This window comes from Phodopus roborovskii, unplaced genomic scaffold (genome assembly GCF_943737965.1).
Source record: "Phodopus roborovskii unplaced genomic scaffold, PHOROB, whole genome shotgun sequence".
In the NCBI taxonomy this organism is placed as follows: Eukaryota; Metazoa; Chordata; class Mammalia; order Rodentia; family Cricetidae; genus Phodopus; species Phodopus roborovskii.
This window is the reverse complement of record NW_026126433.1, coordinates 31921865-31944077: the sequence shown is the minus strand read 5'-3', so window position 1 is coordinate 31944077 and position 22213 is coordinate 31921865. Positions and strand designations below refer to the sequence as shown.

General features: G+C 38.1%; 1 protein-coding gene across 3 annotated transcripts in view; it reads left to right on the top strand.

The window, feature by feature from the left end:
- Positions 1–22213, top strand: part of Rabgap1l (RAB GTPase activating protein 1 like) — a 569277-nt gene that overhangs the window by 391400 nt on the left and 155664 nt on the right. For all 3 annotated transcript variants that reach the window (XM_051186069.1, XM_051186071.1, XM_051186070.1), the window contains exon 18: positions 3286–3327. In XM_051186069.1, the coding sequence (XP_051042026.1) occupies positions 3286–3327 (42 nt within the window). The remainder of the gene's footprint in view (positions 1–3285; positions 3328–22213) is intronic.

Here is a 22213-nt window from a genome sequence, read left to right as displayed (position 1 = left end):
TGTACAAAAACATAACCTAAATTTAATCATAATGGAAATCAAACTGAGGGACATTCTACAAAACCACTGGCAAGTATTCTTCAGAAGTGCCAGGGCCATGGAGATAAGTTTAAATCTCTCCTAGATGAAAAACTAGGTAGATTGGACATTGAATTTCAAAGTATGGACCAGAGTTATATCCTAGATCAGAAAAAAAAAAATGACATTTGTGGGGAATTTGACAAAGTTTTAATGCTTATTTCTTGGTTTGGTTCATTGTATATGATCTCATTATGTAACATGCTATCATTTGATGAAATTCAGTAAAAGGTATGCAGAGATTCTTGGGACTTGTTTTTCAGATATTTTCTTAGATCATTTTAATGAATGTTTTAAAAATTAAAATCACTTATTAATTTTGTTCGTAGTCTCCTAAAAGCTACTGATTTGGGATCAGCTATCTGACCACTTTTTGTTCCATGTGGCATGAACTAGACCAGTCCAATTGACTTCCAAGGTCATGTCTCTCATGTATCAACATCTTGGTAATCCTTGATCTACTAGTGACATTGTCTGGTCCACCATACCCTCTCATTGCGTATCTTCTTAGAACATGAAGGTCTAAGTGTTCTTGTGCTTCTTTGTGATTCCAAGAACAACCAAACTAAGTGATGGGCAGAGAATCAGTTGGTCCCTAAAAGCCAGGACTCAGAGACTGACTTTGCATTGCTCCCACCATATTCTATCATCAGAACAGTGCACACTTGCCCAGATTCAGAAGAGAGTCTAGATGCCCTACCACTCAATGGGAGAAGTGTCAAAGAATTGTATTCATCATTAAGTCACCATGGATACCTAACTAAAGTTTTACTAAGTAGGTACCTGGGATGAAATTAATGAAAACACCAACGACCTATGTCATTCTGACACTCCTCAGCTCTGTTCCTGGCTTTAAGAGCTAGCAACAGTGTGATTTCTCTGAGATTTAGTTTTCTTCACTCAAAAAATGTCAACCATAATAAATATGCCATAGATTTGTTGAGGAAATTTAATTGAAGAAAAAAAACATAAAGTGCTGAAGATGTTAAGTCAATACATGACCTAATAACAGGGAGGTATGGGCAGTGTTTGACAGTAATGCCTAACATCATGACTAAAAGCCATAATGCTTGAATATGCAGTAGGATTTTCAATGAAACCTTCAAAGGTTTTGGAAAGGAGAGGAAGAGTGGAGAGTAGTATAAGAGAAAGTACTCAAGTGTTATGTTTTTAAGGGAACTATAGACATGAAAGAAACACTGGGCATGCTGGATTTAGTTTAATGGCAAGTACTCAATTGATAAGCACTCAATTATGAAAGTTCATTGTACCTAGAAATTAGGGTTACATAGTGTTAAGACTGGATTATTATTATTGCATTACAAACATTGGCAGATAGCAGCTAATTGAGTTAGTAAGAATACAAATTCAGATTGTGAAAATAATTGTAATTTTAACCCACATTTTAAAAAATGTAAAATAGTCTTCTTTACCTTTTTTCTCGCTGGTAAATTAAAATCATAGTCTAGAATCATCTCTTGGGATGGTAATGTTGATTTGTTTTCATCTCTGATTCTGGTTGCACTTACCCTCTAATTTTGGATGTAACCAAGTAAGCTAAAACCAAAATATGTGGTTCATATTTTATATTTTAGTCTGCCACATATTTTGTGTTTATCATTCATTTTTCCTATCATTTATTTATTTGTAATTTTGGCACCTGGCTGTAGAAAGTTGCTTAGTAGATAATTACAGAAACACTAGGTATCTAGTCCTGATTATTACAGGACACTAAGTATGTAGTCCTAGTCATTACAGGACATTGGGTATATAGTCCTAATCACTACAGGAAACTAGATATATAATCATAGTCATTACAGGAAACTAGGTATGTAGTCGTAATCATTACAGGACACTAGGTATGTAATCTTAATCATTACCAGACACTAGGTGTGTTGTACTAATCACAGCTTCTGATTTTGAAGAGGGAAGTTAGAAATCCTTTGTAGAATACACTTAATTGACATCTATAAGGCAGATGGGTTCTCTGAAGAGGGAAAATCAACAGCCTGAGTTTATGAGATATGTCAACTGAGAGTCTTTTGTCCCATATAAGAAAACTTGCATGGAAAGAAATCAGCACATTCTTTGGTGACATTGTTTCTGATTCTGTTACCTTTAGCACATAAGATTCCATATTTCTTGAATTTAATTGCTCAACAACTGTTCTCAATGAGCTGAGCCCAGAATTCAACTTCAGCTTTTAGTATGGCTTCTGCAGAAGTAGCTTGAAAATTGACATGGTTTTCATGAAAATGAGGAAAGGAGGTCCAGCAGAAACACTGTTGGTTACTACTTACATGTACACAAATAATGCCTCCCCAGGTGAACACTGAACATGTAAACACCAAGCAGACAGGGGGAATACCAAGTGATGAAGTCAGGTTCCTGTGTGATCTACCCACTCAATAGGAGTTTCTCTCTTGTTTTGTCTGCCTCTCACAGGATATCCACATCACCCAGAAGTTCAGAGTAGGATTAGAGAAATAAGTCAATAATTTTTAAAAAATCACCATCAGTTTTTCCATCTTGAACGTGGAACTTGATTTTTGCAAGCCTTGGACATAGGGAAATAAACCACAAATTGATAGACTAAACAGTTCTTACACATGGAGAAATGACCCAGAAATGGAGAGAAAAAATAAGTCTTTATAAAAGACTAAATTTATGTATTAAATAGAATATTGAATTTTAATAAGTATTTCAGAAAAACAAAATATGTTGCAAAAGTTTTAACTGGTATTTGTATTGACACTACTACAACAGAATACCTGATAGAAACAAGTTAAGGGAAGATGGACGTACTTAGCTCACCAATGGAAGGGGTGGTGTCACCCTGGTAGGCAAGGCATGACCACAACTGGGGCGGCAGGAGCACAAGTCTGCTTGCTCACTTTCTGCAGATGAAGAAACAGATTTCTGGCTGGAAGTGGATCTGGCCTTACTGTAACCTTCCTGCTCTGTCCTACACCTACGAGCTAGGCCCTGCATGCAGCAGGTCTTGTTATCTACTAAAACAGCATCACCAGTTAGACTGTAGCAAATATTTCACATCTATCCATAATACTATTCTAAGTAAAAATGTGAAAAATTTGGAGTTTTGTTAATAATGTATGAAGTCTTAGGAAAATACTCAATAAAATAGTGCTGGGAGATGGGATCCTGTTGATACCTACTTTATTTATCTATTTATTTATTTTGTTTCAGGGTTTGAACATAATTTTTCATGTAGCGTTGGCTCTCCTAAAGGTATGTCTATTTTCATCTTAAGTTATCAAAATATGTTATCTCTTTTGCTTGGTGCTGGAATCATTCCATTTACAGCTTGTGAGTCACTTTAGACTCTTAAACTTTTATTATTCATGCATTTTCATGTATGTATCTTTGGTGTGTATGTGTGAGAGAGAAAAAGAGGTAAAGGGAAAGGGGGGAAGAGAGGGAGAGGGAGAGAGAGAGACTGCATGGCATAGCATGCATGTGGAGGTCAGAGGACATGCCTCCGGAGTAAGTTAACTCCTTCCACTGTGAGATCCAAAGATTGAACTCAGGCCACCAGGGTTGCACAGCCATCATGCTAAGCTATCTTGCTGGCACAGAGAAAGATGACATCTCTGAAAAAGTCTGATCCTCTCCCTGTCATCTTTTTAAGTTATCATTTATTTGGTATTTGTTTTTCTTAAAATCCATTTACTCTTGCTAACATTTACTTTAAGAACATAAAAGATGCTTTCATTCATATGAGCTGTATAATAGGAGATAAAGTTGAAACCTCTTTTCTCTCAAAATCAAACCATTTTTTTCTAAAAACTACTTCTTCTTATAATAACAACCCTGGAGGTAACTAAACATATAATCAAATTATTTATAAACTTCTATAATGTACTAAAAAAGAAACTACTACATTTCAATTTCCTGTTCTTTCCCTGATAGCTGGAAACACATGACCACTTTAGAATTCAGTTATAATTACCTTGCTGAATTTTATATCAACATATCAATATAGCTCTAACAGTATAGTAACAGTAAGACATTTGTTAGGAAAAAAAGCTCAAAGAAGACATTCTGATATTGAAGATAAAAATTGCCTTTCTTTTTCCCAATAAATTTGTGATTAAATCACAGTGTCCAGACAGTGGGTCTGGACAGAGTCAGTTCTTTTTTTTAGCCTTTTTTATGTGACCTCACTAAATTAAGTGCTTACAACTTTAGTTTTGAGATAATAATAAAATTAATTTATGGTATTATAATTGAATAAAATAATATATTAAATTTCTTAGAAATTGCCTAGATACTTACTACCTAATTAACATTAGTTGTTATTATTATGGTCACATCCTCTGGTCCTTGTGACTGTGGAGCAGGTGCTCTTAATCCTGGAGCCAGCTCTCCAGCCTCCCACTTAAACTGTTTTCATAAAATGGCATAGATGTATTTACTGAGTCCTTTCATGAATTTGATAGATGCATTTACTTAGTTCTTTCATGAAATTGTGGATCTTGACTTTGATTTATTTCTTGATATTAAAATAAGTCAAAACCTTACCACATTCCCTCTCAACAAGACTAGAATAAAACTTAATAATGACTAGGCAGGGAAAGTATTATATGGTTGGGACTAAAAATACCATCAAATCATAAGAAAGTACAAGAAAATTCAACAAGGTTCTAATTTTTGTTATAATGTCTAATTTTCTTTTTCACTCTCAGGCATTTTGTGTTTTCCAAAAGTCTTTTCCTATATATTGGTAGTCATTTCTTAGTGCTTAACCTGTCTTTATGTAACCCAATACTATCTCTCTAGATATAATAGCTTTACTGTGTACCAGCTTAGTACTGATACACAGTGTTAAGACTATGCACTAATTGCTTTCTTGAGTGATATTGTCTTGTTTGTAATATTTTACATTTGTTATCATTTTAAACCCAGATGTATCCTTGACAGAGGGAATATTTTTGGCCTCTAGTAGAAGAACATCTGTTATCTTTTCTAGTGATACATGAACACCTTTCAAACATCATATTGCAGAGATAGAGCAGTTAGAAAAGATAAAGGAGGAACCGCTGGTAAAATTATCCTTGTAACTAACTACCTTGTATGTATCCTGAAACTGACTCCATACAGAGATGGGACTACATTGAAGTGGATGTGATCAGTCTGATCCTACCTGGTAGAAGAAACATTCAAACATATACAATACTGATTTCTTATTTCTCATGTGCCAGAAAAAAAAGAACATGCATCCTTTTATATAAAAGTTAGACCTGGATAACTTTACCATAGTTCTGAGCCTGGCTGAATTTTGGGTAGAACCTGTGCCTGTATTAGAAGTGATTTCTTATGTACCTTGTGAGCAGAGTGCACAGTCAGATGAAAACTGAAGAGGCTGCCCAGGGTTGGCTGAGATGTTATATTTCAATAATGACAAAGCCCCAGTTAGTTGCTTTCTTTTTTACTTACTCTTACTAGTATATACTAATTGAACTCAATAATAGAATTCTTTGTAGTTTTTTCTTACATGTGCATAATATACTTTGATCAGGTTTACCCAGTTACACTAGCCTCTCTTCCCCATCCTGCTGTTCTGTTCCGCTAACAGTCCCTTCTTTCCTGTCCTTTTTTAAAACTGCATTTGTCATGTGGAAGAAAGTTTGCAGTATTTGTCTTTCTGGGTTTGAAACATTTTGCTTAGCACAGTGACCTTCAGTTCCATTTATTTTCTGGAAAATAACATAAATCCATATTTTTTATAGCCAACAAGTCCATCATGGGTATTTGCTACATTTTCTTTATTGTCTGTTGGTGAGCATCCAGGCTGATAGTATATCATGACTATTGCGAATAGTGTCACTGTAAACATAGATGTGCAAGGGGTCTGCAGTATGCTTTCATGGATTCTTCAGTATATACCCCTTAAGAATGGTACAATTGGATTGTATGGAAGTTCTACTTTTAGTTTGTGAATAATTTTTATATCCACGTCCAGAATGACTGCATTCATTGCTATATCTAACCAATGATATATTAGGGGTTCCTTTTTCCCTTGACCTCACCACTGGTTTGTTTTTGTTTTTGCTTGTGTATGTTTGTTTTGGATAGGATCTCACATATTCGTGCAGTAGTTAAGATCATGTAGACACTGGAGCCAGACTCTTTAGCTTCAAGTTCCATTTCTAAAAAATTCATCCAATAATACATTCAGTTTATCCCTGGGAGTTTGCAAACTCTTTACTGCTCCAATGCTGTTTGAAAGTCTGATCCCAAAGTCTCCTAGACTGCAGCAAACTAAATTCTCAGTGCTTTAGAAAGAGTCACAACAAAAGTTACATGCTTCCATGGAACAGTGGGACAGACACATGCAGACATTTATATTCCAAAGGCAGGAGTGGAAAAATAGTAAGAAGTCATCCCAAAGTGAGACAAACACCAAACAAAGCCTGCAATAAAGCTTAAATCTCTGTGTCATTTGATCCACACTGATGTCCTGTAAGTACCTGTGAGCATGAGCAGCACCACTCCTGCAGCCTGGCCAATGGGCCCATGAGAGAACTCTCAGGCTAGCTCTGCTCTCTACCTTCAACTTTGTTCAGCAAGTTCTGCCCACAGCTACCCACTCTGCCTTCCTGGAGTCTGTGCTGCAGGTTCAGCCTCTCTCACAGCTTCACAGTCCATCCTTGCAAGGCTGCCTACAGGAATCCTCTCCCTGAAACACACTGCCTGCTTCCCCTGGCTCTTCTTTGACACCTCAGCAAAAGCCTCCATGGCCCCTTAGTTCTTACATTCTTCATGACTGAAGAACCGACATTACTTGGATGTTGCCGAGGTATCCTATCAGTTTAAGCTATTCCTGGGCCCACTTAAACCATGAACGGCCTTTCATCTAACTATGGGAAGTGATTCTCTAGGTTCTTTGTTTATACAGGGCACCCCAGATATAGTCTCAAGTATTAGAATCAAATTCTCATTTTTACATCCTTGAGCCTGTGGTGGATGGAAGAGTCTTGCAGAGTGCTGAGATGTTCTTGAGGCAGTGGTCCTCTTCTCCAGGTGTATAGCACTTGGCTTTTTTATGTTAGAGCAACTTCATATTCCTTCCCCCATACTTTATACACACTCTTTTTCTGACTAAACTGCAAATTAAAAAAAAAAAAAAAAAAAAGCCTGCTCTTCTCCTTTTCCCTTCCAATTATCACTATAAATCTGGCTAAATTAGCAGTCTGAATGCTTCGCTGCCTTGAATGTCCCTCAAGGACACTATACACCACTTTGGTGATGGCTAGATTTTTGTAATTAATATTTGAGAGGAATTTTTTTTGCCCTTTAAACATAACTTGATAGCTGTATTAATAGATAGTCTTATTTTACATATTGATCCCAGTTCCCTCTTCCTCCCTCCCTCTCTGCTTCTTTTCCTCCTTTCCTCCCTCCCTCCCTTCCTCCCATGCCCCCCAAACAAGCTCCTATCCCACCATCCCCCACTCCACAGGGAGGGTGATGCCTTCCATGAGGGATCAACAAAATCTGTCAGGTCATTTGGAGTTCCTTGAGAGGAGTTTTTTTTAAAAGGCAGAATTTAAGCAGACATGACAGCTCAGCAGTTAATTGTCAATCCCTGGGAACCTATCTATGGTAAAAGGAGAGAACCAACTCTGGAAAATTGTTCAGTGACCTCTATTAGCATGCTGTATTATACATACAAGTTTCCACCCCCATAAAAAAGGAATAAAGCATTTTTTGAAGAGAAACAATTTATTTTGGCTTATGATTTTAGTTTCAAGTTTAGATTCAAGTTTCCTCCAAGGTATATTGGATAGTTTGCTCTGAGACTATGGTGAGGTAAAGCTTCTGGGTGGCCTATACACATGGCAAAGGCTCCTCCCCCAAGCATGGCCAAAAAGCAGAGAAAGGCAGGAGGATTCAGCAGGAGATACCACCCCAAGCAGGCCTCACTGCCGAGAGCCTCCACTTTTCTCGGAGGTAGGGTAGAAAGGAAACTTCTGTGACGTGAGAAGGGGACATAGCTTTTCATCCAGAGTTCAGTTGCTGTCTCCCACCAGCAAAAGCAACAAGGATTACAGCACAGTGACCAACCATTTAAGGCCTTCTTTCCCAGCTGTAAGCCTGCCATAACTCCATCAAGGCATCTCCTAAGCAACTGTATAATCTCGCTTTCAAAAGAGAATAAAGAGCATTTCGTAGCAGCCTTTTCAGATGTAATTTGACAGTCACCAAAGTGGTACATATGGCTAATTCTAAGCTAATTAATTGTGACTCTCTTAAGGAGCCTGTACCCACATTTGGGTATGTTTTTTTTTTTTTTTTAACCTTGTTCAACTCTCTTCAAGAAGCCTGTATCCATGTGAATCAGTCTATTTTCCTTTCTTTCCCTGAGAGCCTTTTTCCCTCCTAATCCTCATACCTAAGACTGTATTAAAACACCTGTAATAAAGTCTCCAACTCTGCTTAGTTTCAAAGTGGCTAATCCTGAAATTCTCGACATTAATACTACAAATCCTAGTTTGGCTTGAGTTCAGGTCCCTAAAAACTTAGGGGAACTCCGAGCTACTGAGCATGACAGTATGGATCTCTGTTTCTGTAATCTCACTGCCATCATCTTACATATAAGTCTATCAGTGAGTTGAACCATTAACTAGGGCAGAGCTGTCAGTTTCAATCTCTTCTCAATGATTAGATGCACTACTTGGAAACAAAGGCTTCTACATGAGACTTTTGTGGGGGATACTTCATAATCTTTATGGCCAACCTCCCAGAAAGTATCAGGTCATGGGTAAAATGGAGCTAAGAGTGGCCTCTATCTGATTTGGAAGTGAATTCCCATTTCTGTTTGATAAAACTAAAGCTTTTACTGCCCACATTTCTATCAGTTTTCCAGTTAGAGTCAGGAATCTCATTTGGCTTAGAAAAAAGGGGGGAAAGATAGGATAGGATAATAAGATTAGTGTATCTAATTATGAACTATTTTAGCAAATATTAATTATAAACAATTTACATTGATATAGATTCTTGTATATTAATACATATGTACAATTATTTTGTATTCCTGTCTAAGATAATTTATATGATGATTCAAATTCAAAATTACATTTGTCGTATTGTATATGTTCCTATTTCTGTTTAAAATGTTTTTTGCACACAAATATAAAGTTATTTTTTTCATACTATATGTATGTATGTATGTTTCTGTATCTGCTTAAGATGTTTTATATATGATACAGTTTTGGATATTTTTGTCATATTGCACTATACATTTCTAACTCTGATGAAGATATTTTTTATATGTCTGTTACAATTTCAAGGTCATTATCCTCAGGCTGCACATCTGTTTAAAGAGTTTTTTTTAATGTGAAGCTCTAGTCTGGAAGCTGTATAGACTATTGTGAATTATGGATTATAGTCACCAATAACTTACAGTTATGTCAAGTAGGTCCTCTAGGTGCACAGAGTTGTACTTCAAGTAGACATCTTCAAACACTCCAAAGACCTACAGAATATGCCATTTAGATGTTTTAATAATTTACAATTCTGTTGATGAAAAAACAACTGCTCCTGGCAGCACCAATCCATTCCTGAGAGGATGTTGGACACCAAAAACATTTCATATGGAGCTTGTTTTCTTCTTGGCAAAACTGGTCTATTGGGCAAAGAACTGCCCTTGCCTCAACTGCTGACAGGAAACACACTGTCCAAACTGGACAAGCAGGATTCAAGGAAAAGCAACTGTGAACCTTGCCAAGACCTGGTAGAACAGTCTTTTGAACTTTCCTGCTTTTGATATTGGTATGTCAGATATTCTAGACCTATAGCCAAAGCTGGTTGTGCCAGTGTTGGCTGACTGTCCAGGTAGCCAGCTGTTTCTGCCATTTCTTTTACCTTTTGGAAGTCCCTCGCTTGCATTTCTTGATTACTCGGGTAATATTATTTTCCTTCTCAGTTCTTTGATGGTGTTGAAGACTAGATAGTCACAGTCACTATCCTCTCATATCTTAGCCAAGGCATTTTAGGTACAAGACCTAGACTCCTCAGGATAGGACAGCTATTGGAATAATCTCTGTTATTTGCCAATTACCTGTAGCCTTAACATTTAATATGTGTTTTCTTGATTGATGCTGTTCTTCTTGGTTTAGTTCTATTTTTTATGTATGTTATTACCCTTTATTCTCCTAGACAATCTTTGATAATTGTTCTTATTGTATACAGTATTATGTTTTGTATTAGGTTTAGAACCGTCTTATTTGGACAAAATAGGGAAGTGTTGTGGGAATTCATTCCACTAATAGCTTAGGGCCTGGGGTGCTTCACGAGAGACTGATAAGCCTGAGAGCAGAACGCACTTGTCCTCTCTTATGATTGGTATAGTGAGAGAACCAAGTGGTAGAGAGGCAGTGTGGGATCAGTGGCAGCTTCAGCCTTACTCTATATTTTCTGAGTTTGTCCTTTTCATTGCACCCCTTAATAAATAGATTTTTTACCTTTGTGAGTTCATGCATAATCCAAATCTTGATCATAAGTCACTCACTAAGCTCTGCTTACCTCATTCTAGGCTCTCTCAAACTCACTTCTCCAAAGTTCTCCAGATTTCTCTTGCAAACTAATTCCAAAGGCTTCTCCAATTGTCAATCATATAGTAATGGCAATAACCCTATGAAGAATTAATCTAATTAGTCTTTATCAATAGAAAACCAGGAGTCAGATATCAGGGTAAGAACCCAAAAGATCTGAGAAGCAGGGATTAGCCACCAGTCACTCTACCCCTACTGTTCCTTCATCCAAAATGGCCGAGATCCTCTCTCAGTCCCACCTTACTACCTATCTCCTCTCTGTCTACTATCCTCCAAACCTCTCTGGTTCATTTTTGTCAGCTAGTGATTGGCTTCACCTTCTGACTCTAAGTATGCTTTATTTATCAGAATACAACCAAAATATCACACAACAAACCTCCTTCTTAGAAACAATTTTCTACTAGTCAGCCTTTAGGCATTATAACAAATACTTGAGATGACCACACCTTATAAAGAGAAAGGATTTATTTTTTATCATAATGTCACATGTCCCAGTCCAACATTGATTGACCCTGTTGCTTTTGAGCCTGTGGTGAGGCATCATGTCACAGCCATAGCATATAATAATAAAACTGCCCCCCTCAGAGCCAGGAAGGAAAAGGAGTGTAAAGGGAATGGGATCCCACAGTTCATTTCAATAGCATATCCTTAATGTCCTAAATATTCTAGTAGGCGCTAACCCTTAAACATACTATAACCTTTCAGTAGTGCTCTCTGAGGACCAAACCTTCAGCATATGCTCCTTTAGAGGACATTCTGGACACAAACAATAGCAATACGCCACAATCCATTCTCTGTTGGTGTCTTCATATGACCAAAGGAGGAGTGAGAAAAATAGGAGCTGTTTATGAGAGGTGTGGAGACACACCCCAGTTTTTTAGCACTAGGCTGATGAGTTCAGTATTCCTTTGCCCTTCTGAAGGATGATTTCCACTTCCCCTTCTGCTGCCCATGGGAAGAAGGACTAACAATCTCCAGAGGCTCTGCCTGTGCTGTGTAAGACCTTGCTTGAATGCCATGAATGCTAGGAGAGGAAAACATGTCTAGGCATTTGACACACCACTTTTGAGTTCAGGGTCCTTGTTTATATGCTCCAAGATGATGGAATAAGAAGAATGGAAGGTTCATTTGTGGTTTCTTTAATCTGTTTTCAAGTTAGAAGTGCAAAGACCTTGGGTTGGAGAGGAAACTGGTAACCATTCTCTCCGATTTGCAGTGGGTTTTGCTTGTAAGTTAGGGTTCTTTGCTGAAGGAACGCCTGCTCTCCTGCTGGTGGCAGTAAAGCTCTACTCATAGATGTGGATATGATGTAACAGTACAGCTGAATTCTGTGACCTTGTCCTTTCCTCTATTTTGTGTCTCTCCAAATCGTTCCAACATCTCTCTTTATTTGAATTGTTTTCCATTTTACTCTAATATATCCTTTGTCTTATGATAGATTAATGCTAAAACAGACCAAAAATTACATATACAGAACTTCTACTTACTGTAGAATGCTCAGGTAATTTTGTTCCAGAAATAATACATTTTATGAAGTAGGGAATCTATATTGGGGGGGAGGGTCCATTATCACAGTTCATTGCACATATCAAATTTTATCTTAAGTTTATTGAGGCAATCCTTCATTATTTATCTCTGATAAAGTGGTCTAAAATGCCAGGAATCAAGAGTAGTTTAGTAAGCATGTCATTGTCCTAAGCAGCCAGTAATTAATTTGATCTCATTGTATCCTAAGAACTATGAGGTCATTTGGCAGAGACAGAATAAAACCTCCCTATCCCATTTTTTGTGTGTGTGTGAGCAAAGTAAATTCTCAGCATAAATTCACTCAAGATTTCAACCTCCTTACCGAAAAAGCTGTCTTCATCTTTATCCTCCACTGCTTTGTTTCCTTCTGCCTTCTAGGAGGGATGTGCTCAACATTCATTCCATGGCCAGCTTCCCATCTATGTTCTTGATCCCATCTTTCTGACCTTCAAAAAGCCTGTCACAGTAGTTTGGCCTGTTTTGTTCAGGTACTGTGTTATATGTACATGGTGAGGAGAAATAGAGATAATATTTGGTGTCTTAAAGTTGTCATGTTTGTAGTGGGAAAGGCTAATGAGTGTAAATTGTCCTGTCTTTTAGGGAACTTTGGGGCCAGGCATAATGGCATACTCCTCTAATCCTAGCACTCAGGAAGCAAAGGCAGGCAGAATTTCACTCCAACCTGATCTATATAGTGAGTTGCAGGCCACTAGGGCTACACAGCAAGACTCTGCCTCAAAAAACCACTTTGACATTCGATTTCATCCCAGTCAGAGTGACCATCATCAAGAAAACAAATGAAGGGCTGGAGATATGGCTTGGCAGTTAGAGCACAGATTGCTCTTCCAGAAGATCCAGGTTCAACTCACAGTACCCACATGGTGGATCATAGCTCTCCTTAACTCCAGTCCTAGGGGGTCCAACTCCCTCTTCTGATTTCCATGGATATTAGGCATGTATGTACTGTACATGCTTGAAGGCAAGCATTCATAAATAAAACATAAATGATTAAAAAAAAACAAGTCATAACAAATTCTTGGAGGATATGGGTAAAGAGAAATCAGTATGCACTGTTGTAGCCATTATGGATATCACTGTGAAGGCTACTCAGAAAAACTAAAAATAAAACTTTTGAATGACCCAGCTGTGCCACTGCTCAAAGGATTCTACATCCTATTATAGAGATATGTGCACATCCTTGTTTATCATTGCTGTCTCAAGTTAGATATCCATCAGCAGAATGTGGTACATAAAGACAATGGAATTTTATTCAGATTTAAAGGATATTGAAGTTATGAAAATTTCGGGAAAATAAATGGAACTGGAAAATAATGTATTCACTCACATAACCCAGACTCAGACAAATGTCATATGTTCTCTCTTTGTTTTCTTTTGTTTTGGCTTTTGATAAAGGGTTTCTCTGTAAAGTTCAGGCTGTCCTGGAACTTACTCTGTAGATAAGGCTGGCCTTGAAATAACAGAGATCTGCCTGCCTCTGCCTTTCAAGTACTGGGGTTATTGGCCTGGGTTACCACAACGGCCAGGCATGTATGTTCTCTCTTATATGAAGATCCCAGCCTTTGTCTGTTAGATATATGTGTCCAGATAATATGCATAGAGACCAAAAAAATAAAAAAAGAAAGAAAGAATGGGGCCCATTAGAGTGGGGAAAGTAGCAGAGAGGACATAATGGAAAACATGTGGAAGACAGAACAAATTGTATAAAGGCTGGGAATGCAGGGGCAAATAGTACAGCATGGAAGAAGGGGGTAGAGACTAAAAAGAATCAACTAAGTAAATAAGAAAATCACATATGAAAATGTGCTACTTTTTAAAATAATTTAAGTAAAATATATAAAAAGTTAATTGAGCAATTATTCACCTTTGCATCTGTAGCAGTGACCACGCCTTTTGGGTGTGGCTACAGGTGCGGACAGATGTGATTGGTTAAATGGAAAGGATCTGGGCTGAGAAGGCCCTTTGGGTTGAAGAGAGCTTCTGGGAGGCAGGGTCTGCATCCTTGGAGCAGGAACGCTGCAACCGTCAGTCACTTGTTTTCTGTGTAAGTTCTTTCCCCAAATAAACACCAACTATAATTTTACCAGGTCTGGTTAATTCATTACCACCCGCCAGTTCTGGTGCCCAATGTGGATCCTGTTATGTTCTGAAGGTCTTTATATTGCTGCTGACTGTTGTGCATTTTCATCTGAAACTAGATTTTTTTAAAAGATTTAATTTCATTTTATGTGTATGAGTGCTTTGGATACACATATATCCGTGCAATCCATGTACATAGTGCCCACGGAAGGCAGGAAATGGCACCGAATCCCCTGGAATTGGGATTGTGAATGTCTTTAAGCCACAAGTGGATGCTGGGACTTAAACCCAGGCCCTCAGTGTGAGCAGCAAGTGCTCTTAACTACTGAGCCAACTTTCTAATCCCTGAAACTACAGTGTATTCAAATTAGCTAACCTTATGACAATTAACTCCTTTATAAAATGAAGGCTCAAGAAAATACAATTTCTAAGGGTCTAAATTTCTTTCATGCAGACACTATGTCAATCTGTGCTACATACATATGTGTGTGTGTTTATCTGTGTGTGGATATATACCTCTATGCTTGTAGATTTGAGTACATACATGTATATATCTCTCTGTATATGTCTCATACAGCTTAGTCATTTAATGAATAGGTGGCAGTCATCTTACAGTTATGGCATTTGTTAAGGTGCTTGACTAAATTTATATGTGTCTGTATTACTTTTAAAAAAATCAGCACAGGAGCCAGAGAGATGGCTGAGCAGTTTATGAGTGCACACTGCTCTTGCAGAAGACTTGGATTTAGTTCCCATCACCCACATCAGATAGTTTACAACCACCTATAACCTGTGCTCACATACACACACCCACACAATATACATAATTAAAGTAATATAAATCTTTTTTTTAAGTGACAGGATAATATAAAATTAGGAGAATGTTGTAAAGAGTATGGTTTTTTTCCTCCCGCCGCTGGTCTTGTCCCGCTGCCACGCCTGCCCCAAATAACACACTGAGACTCTGTATTTGATATGATGCTGTTGGCCAGGTACTAGTTTCTTATCGGCTAGCTCTGTCTTAATTATTAACCCATTTCTATGTATTTCCACGTGGTCTTACCGAGAGCGGAGGAACGGCGGTTCTGCCTTCTCCAGACTCTCCATCTTGACTCCTCCTTACTACTTCTTCTTTCCTCCTTGTCTCCTAGTCCCTCCTATCTTCCTTTCCTATTGGCCAACAGTGCTTTATTCATTAACCAGTATGAGAAACATATACAGAATGACATCTTCCATCAGAATGTTCCATTTTTTTATATTTAAAAGTAATGCTAGCAGTTTCTAGTCTACCTAGAAATCCATTTTAGAAACATGTTTGAATATTAATATGCACATCTCTGTAATATGCTCATCCTATCATATTTATGCATAGTTAAGTAATATGTTGAAGGTATGCAGAAAATGGCTGTTATATAATTTTATTTGACTGATTGTACTATGTGTTATCAATGGATTCTCAAAGTGAATCATCAGCTTGTCAACACTTTAGTGAACAAAATTAGTCTATTTCCTACTGAAAAGCCATGCTAGCAACCCACACAGATAAAGAGTCATGAAATTTTATTGATCACTGACAGCCTCTAACCAAAGCCCTAACTGTGTGGTAACAATTTAACTGTATATATATAGCATTTACAGGTTGTGAAGTGCACTTAAATGTCTTTAACCTCACTCTCCTTAGGGAGCAGAAAGGGGATGGGATGGGAGTTGGGGTGGGGGTTAAGGGGAGAAGAGAGGGAGAGGGAACTGGGTTTGACATGTAAAACAAGCTTGTTTCAAATTAATAAAAAATTATCAAAAAAAGTAAATTAAATATATATATATATATATATATATATATATATATATATATATATAAATAAAATAGTAAGGCACTTGTCTTTTACTAAGTACATGAAATGTACCAGATGCTGTGTTAAGTACTTTGAAATAACTTTCATAATCTTTAACTTTTTTCTCTTTGTTATATTGAAACACATACAACAAAATTCACCATTTTAACCATTTTCATGTGTGCAGTTTGTGTATTTGAGGGTGATTCCATTGTTATACAATAATAGCAATCATCTCCAGGCTTCTTCATCATCCCCAGCAGATGCTATGTACTTCTCATTGTCCTCATAACCATCATTCTATTTTCAGTCTTAAGAATTTGACTTTTCTAGGAACATGATATAAGTGTGATGACAGTATTTGTCCTCTTCATGTAGCATAATGGGTAGCCCTTAATTTTACCACTCTTATTACTGTTACAATATACCCACTCACTGCTTGGGACCTTTGGCTTAGGTTATCCATGTAGACAAGTTCTCCAGCAGAATCACAGTTGGTTCTCTCTTACTGTGGGGCCAGTGTTGGCCACCCATAAACTATGGTTTGTGTGCATGTTTTAAACCTCACGGATACTCTGTTCAGAAGGCACTTTTTATACCCTACTGTAATACTATTGCACCTAGTAACTCTCAGTGGAAGTTCCCTGCTTTTTTGTCTTGTTCAGCAGGGGATCCTTAGATTGTAGGGAAATCAGTGTCTGTTTCACAAGTATTGCTTTTGTAGGATGAGTGAAAAGAAAGCTTTTCATTGAAATTATTTAAAGACTGGGTGTTAAAGATAGTTGTCCCAATTTTTTAAAATGTTACTGGTTGAATAGGACAGAGGTCGAAAAACCCAGAGCCATTTATGAACAAATAATTGAATTCAGACTGCTGAAGTCAGTATTATAAATGGTCATAAAATGGTTAGAATAATACTTGATTCCTAAGTTCTGCTAATTCAGTGTTCTTTCATCGTCTCTCAGATGTATGAAGTCATTCCTGAATAGGATCTAATGTTGTAGTCAAACACCATTTTATTGCAACCAGTCACTGTATGAACTCATCATAGGGAGATATTATCAGAAGCCTTTTGTCAGAGGCTGTCACTGCTCAGTAAGTTCTTATGACACTTTTTATCTGTGTGAGTTGCTAGTATTGCTTTTCAACATGAAATAGACTAATTTTGTTCATTAAGGTGTTGACAATTTGATGACTCAATTTGAGAATCAATTGCTGTCATCACAGTGGTATAAACCAGTCAGAGAAAGTGTAACTGAAATATAAATTTATTTATACTCGGTTTGTGCATGTTGAAAAAGGCTTAAATAATTTACCTTTACTAGACAAATGGCCACTAATACTCTGGCTTGCAGTTTCTCTCTTCTTGCTTTTCTTTGACTGTAAGAATTTAGTTTGAAGAAAGTTAAATTAATTTAGAGTAAAACCATTCCTTTGTAGCATTTATAACATTGAAATATATATTTTAATTACTGTTTTAAAAGATAAAGAGGTACATAAAAGAAAAAGGAATTATAAAAGGTAGTTTCAATAGAAACAGTGTTTTTTTTCTAGATCCCAGTGCAGATGATTTGCCTAAAAGATAGGTTTCCCAGCTCCCTGCCATCATTAAGACTCCAGCTTTCTCTCTCTCTCTCTCTCTCTCTCTCTCTCTCTCTCTCTCTCTCTCTCTCTCTGTGTGTGTGTGTGTGTGTGTGTGTGTGTGTGTGTGTGTGTGTGTGTGTGTTTTCCACAGCCCCCTAGGACGTTGTCTTCATACATTTACATCTCATCTCATTCAAAGGAAGAGGAGAGGAACAGAGAGAACAGGAAGTCATCCTCCCTTTTTTTTTTTGATTTTATAGTTTAAAGGTTTTTTTTAACTTTTTAAATTATTTTTTCTTGTTTTACATATAGATCCCAGTTTCCTCTCACTCCTATTCTCCCATGGCCCCCGAGACCCCCTCCCATCCCATTCCCCACCCATTTCTCAGGGAGGGTGAGGCCTTCCAGGAGGGGTCATCAAAATCTGTCAAGTCATTTGGGGTAGGGCCTAGGCTTTCACTCCTGTTTGGGCTAAGGGAGTATCCCTCCATGGGGAATGTGCTCCCAAAGTCCTTTCATGCACCAGGGATACATCCTGGCTCCACTGTCAGAGATCCAGTAGACTGCCCAGGCCTCCCAACTGAGACCCACGTTCAGGGAGTCTGAGTCTGTGTTTCCCAGCTATCAGTCTGGGGTCCATGAGCCCCCCCTTGTTCAAGTCAGCTGTCTCTGTGTGTTTCTGTGGCCTGGTCTTGACCCCTTTGCTCATCACTTCTTCCCTCTCTGCAGCTGGATTTCAGGAGTTCAGCTCAGTACTTAGCTGTGGGTGTCTGCTTCTGCTTCCATCAGCTACTAGATGAAGGCTCAATGATGGCATATAAATTAGTAATCAATGTCATTATCAGGGAAGGGCATTTAAGGTAGTCTCTCCACTATTGCTCAGATTGTTAGTTGGGGTCATCCTTGTAGGTCTCTGGACATTTCCTTAGTGCCAGATTTCTCTTCAAACCTATAATGGCTCTCTCTATTATGGCATCTCTTTTCTTGCTCTTGTCTATTCATCCCCCAACTCAATCTTCCAGGTCTCTCATGTTCTCCTCTCTCCTCCTTTTCTCCCTTTCTCTTTCTCCAACTCCCTCTCCACTTACTGTCCTTCTTCCCACTCCCTATATGCTCAGGAGATCTTGTCCCTTTCCCCTTCTGTGGGGGACCTTGTATGTCTCTCTCAGGGTCCTCCTTGTATCTTAGCTTCTCTGGTGGTATGAATTATAGGCTGGTGATCCTTTGGTCTATGACTAAAGTCCATATATGAATGAGTACATACCATGTTCCTCTTTTTTTTTTTTTTTTTTTTTTTTGACTGGGTTACCTCACTCAGGATGGTTTCTTCTTGTTCCATTAATTTGCCTGCAAATTTCAAGATTCCTTCCCCCCCCCCACCGCGGAGTAGTATTCCATTGTGTAAATGTACCACATCTTCTTTATCCATTCTTCAGTTGAGGGACATCTAGGTTGGTTCCAGGTTCTAGCTATTACAAATAATGCTGCTATGAATGTAGTTGAACAGATTTCCTTATTGCATGGATGTGAATCATTTGGGTATATGCCTAAGAACAATAGGTCCTGTGGCAGACTGATTCCCATTTTCCTGAGGAACCACCAAACTGATCTCCAAAATGGCTGTACAAATTTGCACTCCCACCAGTAGTGGAGGAGTATACCCCTTTCTCCATATCCTCTCCAGCATAAGCTGTCATTGGTGTTTCTGATTTTAGCCATTCTGACAGGAGTAAGATGGTATCTCAGCGTTACCTTGATTTGCATTTCCCTGATGGCTAAGGATGTTGAGCACTTTCTTAAGTGTCTTTCAGCCATTTTGGATTCCTCTATTGAGAATTCTCTATTTAGTTCTGTACCCCACTTTTTAATTGGATTACTTGGTGTTTTGGTGACTAGTTTCTTTGTATAATTTGGAGATCAGCCCTCTGTCAGATGTGGGGTTGGTGAAGATCCTTTTCCCAGTCCGTGGGCTGCCGTTTGGTGTGTTGGCTATGTCCTTTGTCTTACAAAAGCTTCTCAGTTTCAGGAGATCCCATTTATTAATTGTCTGTCTCACTGTCTGTTCTACTAGTGTTATGTTCAGGGAACGGTCTCCTATATCAATTCATTCAAGGGTACCTCTCACTTTCTCTTCTAAGGGGTTCAGTGTGGCTAGATTTATGTTCAGGTCTTTGAATCTTTTTAGCAAATAAATGACATATTACACTTTTATTTACATTCATTGAGCAAAAGTTTTGTTGATGATCACACAACTATGGAAGAACTAGGAAGTCTAGTCTGTCCCTCAGTAGTCATATGTCATATGCCCTGCTACAGTTATAATCTACACTGCAGGAAGAGCACATTTTCTTAAAAAATAATTACAATTTGTCTGCTGCACTAGCCATTCAATATCTGTGACCAGCGCCATTCACACACTCTAATGGAGACATTCCAAGGCTCTATTTAATTGCTTCATAATCACAGGGTTTTGGTAATCTGTCTGTGTAGTAAAGAATGGAATTGTCTAAAGGACTTGGGGTCTTAGGAACAAGGAGCCACAGAATTACATTAAAGTTTCAGTTAAGAACAACCACCTAAGACTTGGAGCTATGCTATTACCAAAAATGAAAACCACTGGATTACTCATGAGAGTTTCTTTAACCAGCTTCTGATAAAACAATATTTAACATGGTAGGAAATGGCAGACTCCACAGATAAAGACAAGAGATAACTGAGCATTGTTCAAAATTTTCTGGGGTGGGGACGGTTGGTGGCACACAACTTTAATCCCAGCACTTGAGAGGCAGAGGCAGGTGGATCTCTGTGAGTTTTGAGGCCAGCCTGGTCTATGGAGTGAGTTCAGGGACAGCCAGGGCTGTTACACAGAGAAACCCCTGCCTTTAAAAATTAAAGCGACAAAAAAGAAAATTCAAAGTTTACAAAAGTCAGATTCATTTCATAACATTCACTAAAGAGTAATTTCAGCCTGACCACTGCAGATGAAAGCAAGACATTCACTACTCCAGCTTGAACTTTAGCAATCCAAAACTATCCTGCCAGGTGAATGGCACAGCCGAAAAAACAACTGTAGACCCCCAGCTCCTTTGAGAGACCCCAATTAATGGAGAGAGAAATAAAGCTAGACATGATAGCACTTGAAGGCAGAGGCAGATGGATCTCTGTGAGTTTGAGGTCAGTCTTTCCATATAGTGAGAACTACATAGTGAGGTCTTGTTTGAAAAATAATGGATAGATAGATAGATAGATAGATAGATAGATAGATAGATAGATAGATAGCCTACATACATGCATAGACATATAGATAAATAAATAGAAAAGAAACAAAATAAAAACTACATAAAACAGAAGCAAAAGTTAAAAGAAAATATTGTCCTCAACTCAAATGCCAAGTGGCATATATATGTATGTATGTATGTATGTATGTATGTATGTATGTATTATCAGGAAGAGATATAACAACTGTGGCCAAGAGAAGCCAAAGAGGAGGAGCAGCTCAGAGGCACCTGTAAAGGTGAGTGTTCTGTGCAGCAACCTGATACCAGGAGTGGCAGAAGACACTATTCTAGATGAAGAACCTAGGGAGAGGAGGAAAGGAAAGAGATGAATTCTTGCCAGCTGGGGCCTGCTGACCACTGGGCTGTGGGAGCACTAAGGGCAAACTGTGGCCTGAAGTCAGAACAGATTGGGGGTAGGAGGTTTTGACCACTGTGTGTAGTTGATGTTGTTGGGACAGGTTCTTATTTGCCCTAGGCTAGCCTCCAGTTTCAAATATAGTTAAAGATGCCATGAATTTCTGATTCCCCACCAAGCATGCTATAAGTGATACAGGCAATCAACTCAGAACTTCGTACTTGCTAGACACATACTCCACCATTTGAGCTTTGTTCTTAATCTGAACATATCTCTTGACATGTCTTTGGATTGCCAAATCTTGCCTATTCATGGCCTCTTTCCCAAATTACCTTCCTTGGAGCACTGATTTGAATATTATAGACCATAGCACTCAGAAACAGCTAAATTCCTTTTTAGATTCTGCCTTGCTGCCTGGGAAGTTCTGCATATTCTTTACTGATTGAACTGGCTTCCTTTTAAAGGATCAGCATTGGAAAGCAGGCCACCAAGCATTTCTTCTTCATCTTTAAATTATAAGTGACTCTCCCTTAATCATGAAACAATGGGGGGGGGGTGATATATTTTAAATGTGACCCATTGTGTTCCCATTGTGTACATAAGCTCTTCAGACATTCCTATCAGTTTTGTATTTTGGAGGGTGAGAAATGTCACAGTATTCTAAGAGCAGTATTGCCATCTCAGTAATTTCAGCAAAGAGAATTAAGTTTTGTCCTTAACTTAAGGCTAGTTTACTATTAAACTACCAAAGTAAAATGTCAGTGAAGGAATTGCAAGTATAATTTTAGTAATCTTGACTTGGCATTTTATTCTGTATGGGCAACTACAAGTTACAGAGAAGAAATCAAAATTCTTTCTCAACATGTTTGTTGCTTGGACAATAAT